Below are 14,296 nucleotides of genomic sequence, written 5' to 3' on the forward strand. Positions count from 1 at the left end.
CATTAATTTCCTTGTCAGGGCATTTTTTTTTAACAAATTTGGCCGGCCTTAACTATGTAAGTTGCATCATGAATACGTGCTGTTATATCACTATCCTTTTACCATCTTGTTACCTATTCACGTGAAAATATTATATTAATTAATTTGAATATTTTAAATACTATTTTAATTAATACTATTTTACTTAATTTAATATAATAATTATTTATTATTATTATTTTGATACACTTGGGTCGGACCCCGCTGAAATATATCTCTAGATAGGTGCCTGTTTCTGACGTAATACAAGCCTCCCCGATGGCGCAGTGGTAGCGTCATCGCCTTGTAATCAAGGGGTTCCGGGTTCGATACCCGTTGGAGGCACATAGTGGTTCGGATCCCACTTTAAACTGTAGGTCCAGTCCCGATTAGCCTTACTGTGCATAAATTGGACTTGAAACACCAACTCAATCAGACTGACGTAATACATAGCAAAACATATGTAGTCGATCAAGAGATATAGCAACATATTCGTTCCAAACATGCAATTGAGGTAAGGAAGTCAATCCCCACATTTTACGTGAACGTCGATCTTTGCTGCAAATACCTGCCTGTGTGTGTGTGTGTGGGACGACTCGTTCACGCTATCTTTGCCTAGCCCAAGCAAAGTAAACATAAAACAGGAATTATCAGCAAAATGTGATAAGCTCTCACTCGACCAACATCTGTCGATCGATTGCATGTCGGTTTCAGGACACTACTTCTGTGCACTGAGGGTGAGAAAATGTGAGGATTTGGATCTGATATAAACATAATTCGCCAGGAAAATATCGCGTAAGTACTTTATGAGAATAATTATGTTTTTGTTTCATATATTTGTTTGTCGTAACTGTACGTAAGGAAGTCGTGGCAGATTGTATTTCCTCTAGATTTTTCTTTGGCTGTGCTTTCGAAAGGGTCTCCCTTATCGCACAACGCGAGGACAACCTTGCGTTCTGACGTCACCGGGGAATGCTTTCATTGTTATGTTAAATGACTAAGTTGTTAGGTTAGGCATAAATAATACATTTACACTGTAAGCATGGCCGTATTTAGAGGGGGGGTTTCTAGGGTTCAACCCCCCCCGAAATATCTGACATGTTGGATTAATGGAAGTTCAGAAACCAAAATCTGTAACTATTTTCAATTTTTTTTTTCGAAGCATCACAAAAAGTACAAGGAGACAATGTTGAAACGATCGAGCTAGAATTTTCATATATTTGGAATTCTGAAAGTTGAGTGAAACAGGATTTATTCTCGGAATCGAAGCCCACCCGTGACCCCTCCATTTTCAATTTCTGCTGGCCTCTTTCCAGTTTAGTTCCTGCGTCACAAGGAATATACACTGAAAATTCCCTTATGATTGTCCCAAAATTCCCTGTCCAACTTTTAAATTCCCTGTCCGATAAAGTTGAAAATCCCCTTTGATAGGAGTTCAAACCTAGGATCTCCAGTTTCGTAGCGCATTACGTTCGCGATTGAGGTTACAATCCATTCACCAGGCTAAGTTTTTAAAGAGAGTAAGTAACTGGTTCCACACTTTTCAAAATTCCAAAAATTAAGTTATAAGGTCAAACAACAAAAACTTTATGACTAAAATTTCTATCTAAATTTTAGAGCTTTTTCTTGAAGGTGTCTTAAAATTTGATAACAAAGTATAATAATTGTGCATTTCAGTACACACTGTACGAAACGTAAAAAAAAACAAAAAACAAAAAAAAAAAAAAAAAAAACTTGTGCTCGATATTCACTCATCTGCTGAATTGAGTAAGCCCCCTTAAGGATATAATAATAATAATAATAATAATAATAATTATTATTATTATTATTATTATTATTATTATTATTTTGGAATAAAATTGTTTTATTATTATGAAATTTTAATTATTATTATATAATTATTGTTATTATTTCTATTATTCAAATTTCTGGCGACACCCATGGGAACAATTATAAATGAACCCCCCCGAAAATTTTTCTTGACTACGGCCATGACTGTAAGCTAAGATAACCAAATCTAACAGACCTGACATAACAACGTAGACATTCAGCGGCGGCGCCAGGGGTGTGGAATGAAATTTAGGGGGTGTGACGTTGAAAATAAAGAAAACATGAAATATGAATGCATGTTTTAGTCCCTAAATATATTTATCAATCAACATTTAGTAGACATCTAGGATAATATGCTAATGAGTCTGAAGAATACTAGCGACTTGCTTCATTTTTGCCTGATTTTAGCACAACAACGACTTTTGGAAATTTGAAAAGAACAGTTTGTTCAAGGGAGGCCAACGACATCTGTGCACGACTGGAGGATATTTTCCATGGAGGCAAGCAAGGTAAGGAGGCATTTTTCCACGGAGAGGGATCGAGGTATTTCCCTTCCCCCCCCCAAACCTTCAGTTTGAAGTTACCATGTTCTTGCAACGCTCAATTAACATAACTGACCGTGACCGAAATGTACAATTTTAAATTGACGTCCATTGTTTTAAGTCCACATTATGCACATGTAGGCTGGATCTACAGTTTAAAGTGGGATCCGAACCACTGTGTGCCTCCACCGGGTATCGAACCCGGGATCCCTTGATTACAAGGCACTTGAGGTACAAAATTCAGTTAATCAAATGTTAAATACGTTGTATAAGGGACAACTGCTGAGTGTTCCGTTTGTTTACGTTGGGTAAAAGAAAGAAATCGCTACTATGCAACCTAAAGTTCTTCAATTCCAAAAAGAAAATACAACAATAAATACGAAATCGTGTAGTCACTTTGATGTAATTATCAATTCACTCTTTTTGGACTGCTTCAATTTTCTGAAAAAGTTCCGTTGCTTTGTTACTTCTCTTTTCATTTGTATTCGTTTTACATAATACATACATAGCCTACTTTTCGTCTGCCCAGATATTGAGTGTCAGGACAAAACGCTGAGTGCGCAGCAGGGCCGCAATGTCCCCAACACGAACTATAATTCTTTTTTTTATCGAATTTCTGGCCTCTTCGTAACAGTCTTTGAAAAAGTCTGAAATGGTACGTTTACTAGAATAAATAGGCCAAATTATCAAGGAGACTACTGTCACGATACAACTCGCGTTAAATAATTTCCCGAGAACGACCTGACGATACTTGAAAGCAACTGAAATTTTTGTTCAAATCCGACTTGAAGAAAAGAGGAACAAGTAGGCGGACCACAAACCGTGTATCAACATTGCAAAGAAAACATACAACAACTCACACGGCGATACATGTACATTATGTGTATCAACATGGCAAAGAAAACAAACATACAACTCACACGGAGCTATGTACATTTATTAAAAAAACACAAACAGGCTACTTGAAACACAAGAAGAAACAATTATTAACATCAACATTACATATAACAGCCCCCCACTTTTCGCCACTTTTGCCCCCGCATTATGCTAAATCTTATCTACAAAGGGAAATGTACCGTCTTTGCCCCCCTTCAGTGGCACCTTGCCCTCCTGGTTTTGGGACCTAATCGCCGCCATGGCTACTGTGAAATAAAGAAATGTATAAGTTATGATGTATTCTTACACCATAGACTTCTTATATTTATCAGTGCGGTGTGGTGTGTTGAAGATTATCATTTCAGTTAGTAGTTACGTGAAATTACATCATACAAAACGGCTCATAAATTGCGAAATGTATATTAAGTCTATTTTATGAACGCAGTATAATTGGGACATATCTATGTACAGTTTATGAGGAGTGCTTCCCATCGAAAATCGAAAGTGGAAATCTTCCCACTACAAAGGTAGCCTTAGCCTCAACTTCTAGGCTTTCAGGAAAGGGTACTACTTTACTATACCGGAGACGACTATCAATGATTTATTTCGCAATTTTTTACATTGCTAACGTACTATTCTGCATTGCGGAACATTTCTTTAGGTGAAATAATGAATTTCTAACGAAAAATACCTAATTTTTTTTAAAAAATTAAAAACATTCCACGAATTTTTTTCAGCAAGAAAAGTTGAATTTTTGACATAAAGAGCAATTATTAAACCATTGACGTTAGCCCCAAAATCCATCCACGGGTAACCCCAAAAACCATTTACGTTAGCCCAAAAATTCACGATAGCCCCACGAACCATCACGGGCAGTGGCGAAGCGTGCTTTCTCTGGAAGGGCAGGCACAGGACGGAGCAGGGATTGAGGGGGGGGGGGCGTGATTTTTTTTTAAAAGTAGTATGTTAAAATATAGCCCCTAGAAAATAGAAGATGACACATTACCTGAATCTCGTCTACTGCTGTTCGAAAAAGTCGGGATAGGGATTGTAAATGTAGTGATTAAGCCTCTCGCCTTATAATCAAGAAGTAGAAGGTTCGATTCCCCCTGGAGGCATTGGTTCAGATTCTACTTTAATCTAGTCTCGATTAGATATCTGAGAATAAAGGCGCTTCTGTCTCGAAGGTCAGAAAACAGTGATAATGGGACTCGATGTTCTGACCACGTGTCACCCAATGAAAAAGCCGTTCTGTCAGGCCCTAGCCATCTTACATTTGTTACATTAAAGCTACTCGTAAAAATTATTTGCTACTTCAATAACAGTATTGTAAATGTTTCTCGCATTAAAGAAATGGATCACTTGACCGTCACTTAGTATGTATTTCTTTTTAATGCCGACCTGCGCGGCGGATTGGTTATAACAGCGTGCTACGACAAGGGCCTCAGGTTCGAATCCCTGCCTGGGCATGGGTGTTCTTTGTGAGTGTCTCTTCGTCAATGTCATCATATCATCGCTCATCCTCATCTTCTCAATCAGACAAAAATGGCAGAAAGCCAAGTAAAATAAACTAAATCCATCATTCAATTATTTCTTTTTAGCTCTTTTATGCATATAATTCTTCTTCAACACTCGACTTTTTTTAAAAATTATAATAGGATTTAGAAAATGATGAAATGCTAAATGAGAACACGGACACCTTTCTGTGTCCAGACCAGAAAATTTCAGTAAAATGGATATTCTCAATACGTTTGCACTGTACTTTGCCCCCTTTTAAAAGTACCGCGTTTTCAGTTATGCCACTAATCATGAATGGAAATTTCGTCTCTGAATCTTCCATGGAAACGCTGCTTCAACAAGCTCTGTGCGTCCACTGCCTGCTTCGTCACGCGCTCGTACACGATCGGCACTCTTCGGATGAAGTCGGAGGCCGACATCTCCGTGTACGTTACAGGCGAATGCGCCCCTGAAATTATGTTTTCCCGCATGAATCACATAGGTTGTTATGGAACCAGCTGAGGCACTCTCAGGCGGGCCTCGCTGAATGCGCAGATACGGTTCCAGGCAGGGTTGCAAACTTGCGGTAATTATCGGAAGACCTAGAATTTCAGTTTATTTATTAAGCGTCGTTTAATGAAATTATAAGTAATAAAATAATCCGTAATAGACAAATATATTAGGGTAGGCCCGGCCTCCGGGCCTCTTAGGACGCTTCGCCACTGATCACGGGGACGAGGTATGCCTACTAGGTTAGGTTAGGCCTGTTAGGTTAGGTTCCATTAGCACTCCTTTCGTTCAATTTAGCATATACGGACAACATCGGTTTTTCTCGATGACGTGCAGAAAGCAAATGGTGGCAGCAGCAATAGTGCGTCGGAAATAGAGTTTCGTACAAAACCACATGCATTCGCATTAAAATGGATCAAAACTACATTCCCGAACATCAACAACGCTACAGAAAATGATTTGCCTAAGTACTTTCTCCTGTAAATTTGAAGAAATCCGTCTCCGGTATAGTAAAGTGTTACCTAGGAAAGACCTCTAAACATTCTTTCTCGGCTGGAATTAAGTAGGAATATCCAATAATTCCGTCGGAATATTATTAAAGTGATTCACATTTATTGTTGTGAAAGGTCTCAGTCTGACGCATGCCTTAACAATGGTGTTGACTATGGAGAAGTAGGTTTTATGGCTAGACTTGGAAATTTAGGACAAATGCTTGTTTTCTTCCCTATTGGAAGGATTTTACAGTGTCCTAATATGCGCTAATATGGTGGTGACAGTAGCGTACGCAGGATTTTATCAAGGAGGTGGGGGGTAATTATTTCTAAAACTCAACCAAATTCACATTGTTTTATTATACTTTAATTAAATAATAATACTCATAATTAATTAATAATGCTTATAATTAATTAATTAGCTGAATTACTACTATAATAATACTACTAATACCACTACTACTATTGTAGTTGTTGATGTTGATTTGGTGTTTTATGTCCATGTTTTATGTGGCCACGGTGACTCAGACGGCTCCTGTGGCGGAGTGGTTAGCACATCGCACTACGACGCCAGGGATCCCGGGTTCGAATCCTGGCTCAGACATGGATGATTGTGATTGTCTGTCCTGGAAAGTCCTGAAATATTGAAATATGAATGAAATGATATGAGTGAATGAAGTGTGATGGGGGAAGCTTCCGTATAGGAGCTTTACTTTATATATATAAAAGTCGGCAACGCGTCTGACTACCATGCTAAAGGTCCCGGGTTCGATCCCCGGCCGGTTCAAATCCGGGAACTTTTCTAACGTTGGAAGCGGCCCCGGCGTCGAATAACATGGCTACCTGGGGGAAACCCTGGGGGGTAAAGTCGGTCAGGGGCGTCATGCTGATCACATCACCCCACTCACGACCGGATCATGAAAGGTGGGACGTTACACCCGCACCCCCTATATGCCTTCATGGCATGGTGCTAAGCACAGGGGAACACTTTTATTTTTTCCTTTTATGTCCACTTTATGCACAGTAAGGCTAATCGGGACTGGACCTACAGTTTAAAGTGGGATGGGGCACTGAACGATGTGCAGACTGTGGCTGTGACCGAGACTCGCCTGAACACAGAGTTTTTCACTGTCCAGTGGCTGACGAATCGATCAAAAGACTCAGATCTGAACTTCCAACTGCGGACATTAGAACCCTTCTGTGCAAACAACAACTAGAGAAGCTTAATGAGCTCGCTCAATCCATCTCTGATGTGGAGCTAATAAAATACAGAGCTCAACCCCGCAGGCGCCGGTCTCCTCCAGGGGCCCGAAATCCCCCTCCCTCCCCATATGCGAAGACAAGAGTGCAACCAAAGAGAACCCTGTCTATTCCACGAACTCCGACGCCAGTGGCCCCAGAGAGGAGCAGGAAGATGAAGAAGAGGAGGCCCCAGAGGGTGCATCTAGACGAAGGTTTTTCATCGTGTCGTCCGGGAGAAGAGAAGAAGCGGAGAGAAGGAGAATTCGACCAGTTCGAATGCAGGGTGAACGCCACAAAGACTACTTGGTCAGAGTGGCACTTGCTAGAAACAATTCCATGTAAGAGTATTGGTTTCAACCCCAAGATCTGATGTAACAACCAAGGCTAATCAACTATGCCAACGCTTCGGGAGTGCCGACAAGACCATAGTCTTCGCAGATCACCGGTACTCCTGTGATCCTCCTGAAGTGATATCGAACCCGTAGGCAGAAATTGCCTTATTCCTTCCTTCACATGCTTGAAACAAACTTACTACTGTTCATACAATATTATCTCATTTTATTTCATATCCTTATTATATTCCATTGTTTAGTTTTTATTCGTTTTACTTATTTTTGGCTTATATAGATACTGATATTTTTTTTCTTTTTCTTCCTATTTTTTTATATATTTTATATTTCATTTAACTTCATTATATTTCAACATATTAAACAAAAACCACCTTACACTTTGAACACCAACACACACCACACACTACACATCAATCAAAAGTACCAAACACAAAAACAATCAACATTTGTATATGCAACATAACTGGATAACCCACGCAACCCTAAACTCTAACTATATGATCAATACCTAACAAAAATTTAACAACACAGGCATTACACAATCCCAATCATCATAACAAACTATAAAGATCATCAATAAATAATGAACATGGTGAGGCTAGCCATTTGACGACAGAAACACCTTGCCTTTGGGGTGGAGTTACTACCAAATAGAATAGAGATAAATTAACCAAATGTGCAAACTAAACTCAGCTGCGCGTTGAATGGCTGACCTCATACCACCAGTCAAGTTAAAAATAGACCTGGATCCCAGGTAACTAGACTAATGTAATTCTGGCTGCCAGAATCATCAATACAGACTTTTCATCATCATTCAACACGGTATAACCTGGATGTCTGTGAATACTTAGGCAAATCAATCAAAAAAAAAAATTGTAAATGCATCATGCATACCATATATTCCATTTATATTATTCTGTATTTTTAAATTTACCAATAAAGATGTAGAGCAACGATTAACGGGGGAACCGTAATTCGAGAAATTGACGTCCCAGTTTATTTACAAAGGCACTGGGACACAGCGTATACCCTCGAATGTATACGGGTGGAGGTTTGGTTATATTCGGGGGTTCCCCCTTTAGTTTAAAGTGGGATCCGAACCACTCCACCGGTATCGAACCCGGGACCCCTTGATTACAAGGTGACGACGCTACCACTGCGCCATCAGGGAGGCCGCTACTATTGTAGTAGAGATCTACATAAATATAGTATTTATGAAAGCAATAGAACGAAATTGCTTTCTAGTCATTCGATTTTTATCAAATTCTGGGAGCATTTTTTCTTCTTTGTTACGAAATATTTGTCTGGTCAACGAGGTGAGATATTTTAAGTGTGAAGAAAATCCATAAAAACAAGCTAATATATTAAAAAAACTTGAAATAATTAAAGTATGGAACTCATCCAATGAGCTGCGGAGGTCTGGTCGGTAGAACGTATGACAACCACGTGGGAGATCTGGGTTCGATTCCATGAATTCGTTGGAATTTTTCCGGCTTCTTCCCCGCATAAATATCCCCGATATTTCACATCTGGATTGTCCCTCTGTTCTTACCAACAAAACATTTTACAATAGTTAAGCTTATTGTCATTTGAATAATTGTCTAGTCAACAAGGTGATACATTTTAATGAGAGACATTCAAACGTGCTGTGGTAAACAATACAATGGGAAGGCGGACTGGTGTCTGTATTCTTGTCCGCCTAGTCTTTGCCTATACATTAGCCGCTTACAACGAACCAAGAACTTGCTTTAGTTAATTCTCATTGTTCACACAGAAAAAAATACATGTTAGTTGAGCACTGGCGTACGTAGAGGGGTGGCTGATGAAGTTACAGCCCCTACCAAAATTTTTAGAAAATTAGAATTTACAAAAATAAAAATCCGTTAAGAACTTTAAAAGATCAAAATGTGTAAATGCGAAACCTCCTTTAAAGTTAGTCCCGATTACCATTTTTGTCTTTGAATACAATTTTAATAGACTGAAAAGCTCCAAAAATACGAAATACTTTATTGTGCATCCTGCCATGTGATGTCCACATTTACTATTCCAGCCCCTCCTGAAAAAGAATCCTGCGTACGCCAGTGTATTGAACATTATTGCAACTGAGACACAAAACAAATTTTTTCTCTTTTAAATCATAGTTGCCCTCATATTTCATTTTCAAGAATTCGTGTTTATTTTCAAGGCATTCACTCTGAAAGACTTGTATGTTTGGAATGCTGTGTTTTTCTCCGTGCTGCAAGGAAATAATAATTCAAACTATTATTATTATTATTATTATTATTAGTAGTAGTAGTAGTAGTAGTAGTAGTAGTAGTAGTAGTAGTAGTAGTAGTAGTAGTAATAGTATTGTCCTGTCTCAGATCTTTGACTGTGATAAATTGACCATTTAATTTTTTTTTCACAGCATTTTTCACAATATTTTAACAAGCTCAAAAGGGGGGGGGGGGTTAAATCCCGTAATCCCCCTTGCGTACGCCACTTGGTCGTGAATATCTACTGTTGCCTTTCTAGGCTAAAATACATCATGTCGATACTTTAACATTTTATTTACTATGCCCTGTTATCCATGTAGCTAGAACTGAAAGTGAAACTCCCTTTAGTATTTACGACTCTCAAAGCAAAAAAATTACGACTCAAATTAAGATTAGACACAACAATAATGCCAGATGGTTTCAGAGGAACAGAAAGAGAAACGCTTAAGGAGGGATAAAAATATCAAGCATTAAAAATATAAGAAAAGAAGAAAATGAATGTAGACAATACGATGAAATCGATAACAATTGGTTAAGCTTCTAGCAGAATAGAAGGCCCTATTTTTTTCACAGAGCTAGAACTATCTTTCTTGGCAATAGACTTGTAAACCAATCTCCTTCCACGCATAACCTTGAGTGTAAAATTATAATATTAAACTTTTAAAAGCGACACCTTGAACGTAACTTGGGACCTAACTTTGGGGGGATTGGGGCAGAAACGATTGATTGAATTAGGTTTTCTATGTCGCTTTTCTGCCACTTTTGGCTAAGATGAGGATGACTGATGACATGATGAAACTGACGAATGGGCACATACACGGAACACCCAAGCCCAGACCGGGATTAGAACCCAGGACCTCTGGCGTCGTAACACAATGTTCTAACCACTCTGCCACGGACGTAGGCATAGGTGCAGATTCGAACGTGGAGCTTAACTTGAGACCTTCCCGATGGCGTAGTGGTAACGTCGTCGCCTTGTAATCAAGGAGTCCCAGGTTCGATACCCGGTGGAGGCTGGTTCGGATCCCACTTTAAACTGTAGGTCCAGTCCCGATTAGCCTATCTGTGCATAAAGTGGACGTCAAACAACCAATCAATCAATTAAGCTTAACTTGGGGAGGTATACAAAATAAAAAATAAAAAGTTTTCTATTAAATAAATAGTGTCCAATTTTGCTAAATAACTGTTACAGTTGTGAAATCATAAAAAAAAAACTCTTTATTACTTTGGTTCTCAGGTCCAAGGAGGTTAACAAAAGTAGGCCTACCTTGTAAATTTTAATAAACCTGAAAATTATGTGTGCCCCCTTGCCTCCGTCAAGTTACGTCTATGAGCGAAAATGTGACGTAAATTTCTGAGTAAGGATGTAATGATAGATTGCAATCTGGCATGAAGTTGAATCAATATTAATCACATCAATTTGAGCTGCTTATTTCTTATGTGGTTTATCTGCTGCAGAAGTTTCATTCAGATATATAACACAGACCTCGTTATCATCAAATGCTTTTATCATTACATTGTTTCTTTCTATCTTAAGATAACACAAGGCAGTAAAGTCATGGACGTCCGCAGGATTTTTTCCAGGGAGGGGCAAGGAAGGTATTTTTTTCCAGGGGGGGGGGGCAAACGAAGGCAAATTTTCCCCAAAAATAGTGTTGTTCCCTAAAAAACATTGCTTAAATTTGAATTTATGGTGTTCATACAATAATTAACACATATTATTGTGGCTAAAATGAAATTATATGTGTGAAATACATATTTTTTGGTTGACTTTCATTTTCCAGGGGGGGGCCACGGCCCCCCCTTGCCCCCTCTTCCGGACGCCCATGAGTAAAGTAGAAAATTTCTGGAACTATTTAATGTAGCGAGAGGAGACATGACGTGATGTTGAATGGCTAGGTTGTACTGTACTCTAAAAAATAAAACTATACATTACAATATACAAACACACACACAACACACACACATATATACATTCAGTGGCGGCGATTGGGTTCCAAAACGAGGGGGCCTCCCCGATGCCGCAGTGGTAGCGTCGTCGCCTTGTAATCAAGGGGTCCCGGGTTCGATACCCGGTGGAGTCACATAGTGGTTCGGATACCACTTTAAACGGTAGGTCCAGTCCCGATTAGCCTTACTGTGCATAATGTGGACTTAAAACACCAGCTCAATCAATCAAAACCAAAACTGGGGGGATTAGGGAAATTTACTTTACCTTGGTAGATAATGTTTGGCATAGTGCGGGGGCAAAAGCGACAAAAAGTGGGGGGGGAACTGCATCCCCGCCCCTTAATCGCAGCTACTGCATACGAAGCAGGGCTGTGCGATGAGATTTTGGTTGGGCAAACAACAAGCGACTCAATGAATGCATTCAGTCGCGGATCTAGAACTTACAATTGTGGGGAGGCGGAGGGGAAATTTCAGTCAGGCATCTCACCTCACTGGGAAACAATTGTATCCTACACTTGCACTGTTTTGTTTTATATAAACATTATATACAGGAGCTTTGCTGAAAAATATACCATGATCGTCTGGCACCGTGACCGTGCGGTCTAAAGGCGGACATACATTAACGTAAAAACACGTTGAGGTCATTAAATTTTGCACGCAATGTAGAAATCCAACAGTATTTGGGGAGTTGCGGATGTTACCCCCCTCCCCCAGGTATTTGGAGGAAATGAAGGGAGTTGGGGGATGCAATTTACCCTATTAAGGGTGCTTTATTATAATTTTTATAACTGGGGGTATATATCGTCACACCCTTTCCTGCACTTTGACCACCGCTGCCGCTCCCCTCCTCCAGAGAAAAAATCTTGCGGAAGGCCTTGGTTATTGAATTGAATCGAGTTGGTCGTGTTTTAAGTCCACTTTATTCACAGTAAGGCTAATCGGGACAGGACCTACAGTTTTAAAGTCGGATCCGAACCACTATGTGCCTCCACCAGGTATGGAACTCGGGACCCGGCCTTGGTTATAATCATTCAAAGTGTGTATACACTTTGGACACCCTGTATAATAATTAGAATAGTAATTTAAGGCTAAATATTTACTTCATAAAGTGTAGGTAACGGCCAATTTAAATATACGCATTGAATATACAGGGTTTACAGAAATGAATTATACAACTCGGAGTGTAATAAAAATGAAATGACCATACATAGGAAATTGTCTGTCACAGGAAAATAGTTTTTAACTGTGGATTTCTTTGTAAACTAGTGACATTGCGCTAGTTCAAAACTCTGGCGTGTGGCCACGCTAGTTGTATTGTTAAGAGAACTCGCCCCCTGCACCTCTGGTGTTGTCACTGGTACTGATTGAGCAATCAAAATCGATTACTACCGCACCACGACAACGCTCCAGACAACTTCCAGAGTGGTCCAGGCTAAGTTATCATTGAGTAGAGAGTCAAAGTTATGCCATACCCACCTCACAGGCTTGACCTCGCATCATCCGCTTTTCACCTTTTCAGGTATCTAGCTCACATACTTCAAGGAATCTGTTGGTTTGTATTAGTCCAGGATCTAATATAGGATTAATGCTGCTATTAGATACAAAAGTTTGAAGATTGAGCATCGAGAAAAGCATTTTCCCTGCTGATTCTAAAATGTGATTCTTATAAATTACATAGGAGTATTTGTCCTCTACAAGGGGTTCAAAATTTAAAAATTTCAATTTGGGAACTGATGTGGGTATAATGCCGTCGTGAGATACAGAAGTTTAAAGGTCGATTCTGGAAGCTTCTGAATTAAAAAATGGGATTCTTTCAAGTGTGGGCCTCACAGGTGGTTCAAACTTCAAATTATATTAAAATTTTACTGCACTCTATCAGCTGTTTTCATTATATTTATTCAAGAAATTGTATCCTTGACTTGCTTTAATCATGTAAGAATAAGAGATTTAACATAAAAATGTAAATATTTTATTTTCAGATATCTATGTTTCAAGATAGATAACATCATGTCAGATCACAGTACCTACAATGGTTATTCAGAACAAGGCACAGAAAATGAACTTCTTTCAGCTTCCGTGGATGGATCACTGGAATGTCTTTATGCAGATTCACTGACTGACAGGTTTGAATTTAAGGAATGAATTCTCAGTTACAAGATTGACAGAATTGTTATTAATAAGAAACCTTTTAAATATGTTACATCTGTTCTTATTTTAACAAAGAATTTATAAGAAAACTTTATAAACTAATTATTATCATAATACACTATTGTTCATTTGATAAGTACATGAGTGCAGCCAAGAAGGTTCTTTATTCATTCTATGCCATCATGTTCTTTCTTCAAATCTGTTTCGTAGCTTACATTCAAATCACCCTCGTCTGTCTTCTTGGACTGATAGCTGCAAAAAGTCTGCCTCATATGTTAATACTGGTTAATCAGGCTCTTATAAAGAATTTCTTTTTTTTGTCACTATGTAGGAGTTTTGATTATATATGTTTTATAAGACCATAGCAACACTTATTGGTTAGTGTAATGGGCATCAGCTTCAAGAGTTATTATCTTTATCTTTACAATGAGAGTCCAGGTACTTAGTGTTGCCTATGAACACTAAACCAGCAACAATGTACAAACTGTTCCTATAATGTCTTAATAATTTTCTCTTAGATTATAGTTTTCTTAATGATTAAAAACTATGAAATAACTAGTGTTTATTAGCCTATCTTGTACAAGATT

The 14,296-nt window shown here is 38.8% G+C and overlaps 1 protein-coding gene across 1 annotated transcript in view; it reads left to right on the forward strand.

The window, feature by feature from the left end:
* Positions 1-740: 740 nt before the first annotated feature.
* LOC145981922 (ATP-binding cassette sub-family C member 5-like) overlaps positions 741-14,296 on the forward strand; it is a 95,850-nt gene continuing 82,294 nt past the window's right edge. The window contains exons 1-3 of the mRNA XM_083115418.1: positions 741-813; positions 2,257-2,357; positions 13,541-13,684. Coding sequence (XP_082971544.1) covers positions 13,569-13,684 — 116 coding nt within the window. The 5' untranslated portion in view covers positions 741-813; positions 2,257-2,357; positions 13,541-13,568. The remainder of the gene's footprint in view (positions 814-2,256; positions 2,358-13,540; positions 13,685-14,296) is intronic.

The sequence above is a fragment of the Lepisma saccharinum genome, chromosome 30, assembly GCF_977018435.1.
Source record: "Lepisma saccharinum chromosome 30, izLepSacc3.1, whole genome shotgun sequence".
NCBI classification, from domain to species: Eukaryota; Metazoa; Arthropoda; class Insecta; order Zygentoma; family Lepismatidae; genus Lepisma; species Lepisma saccharinum.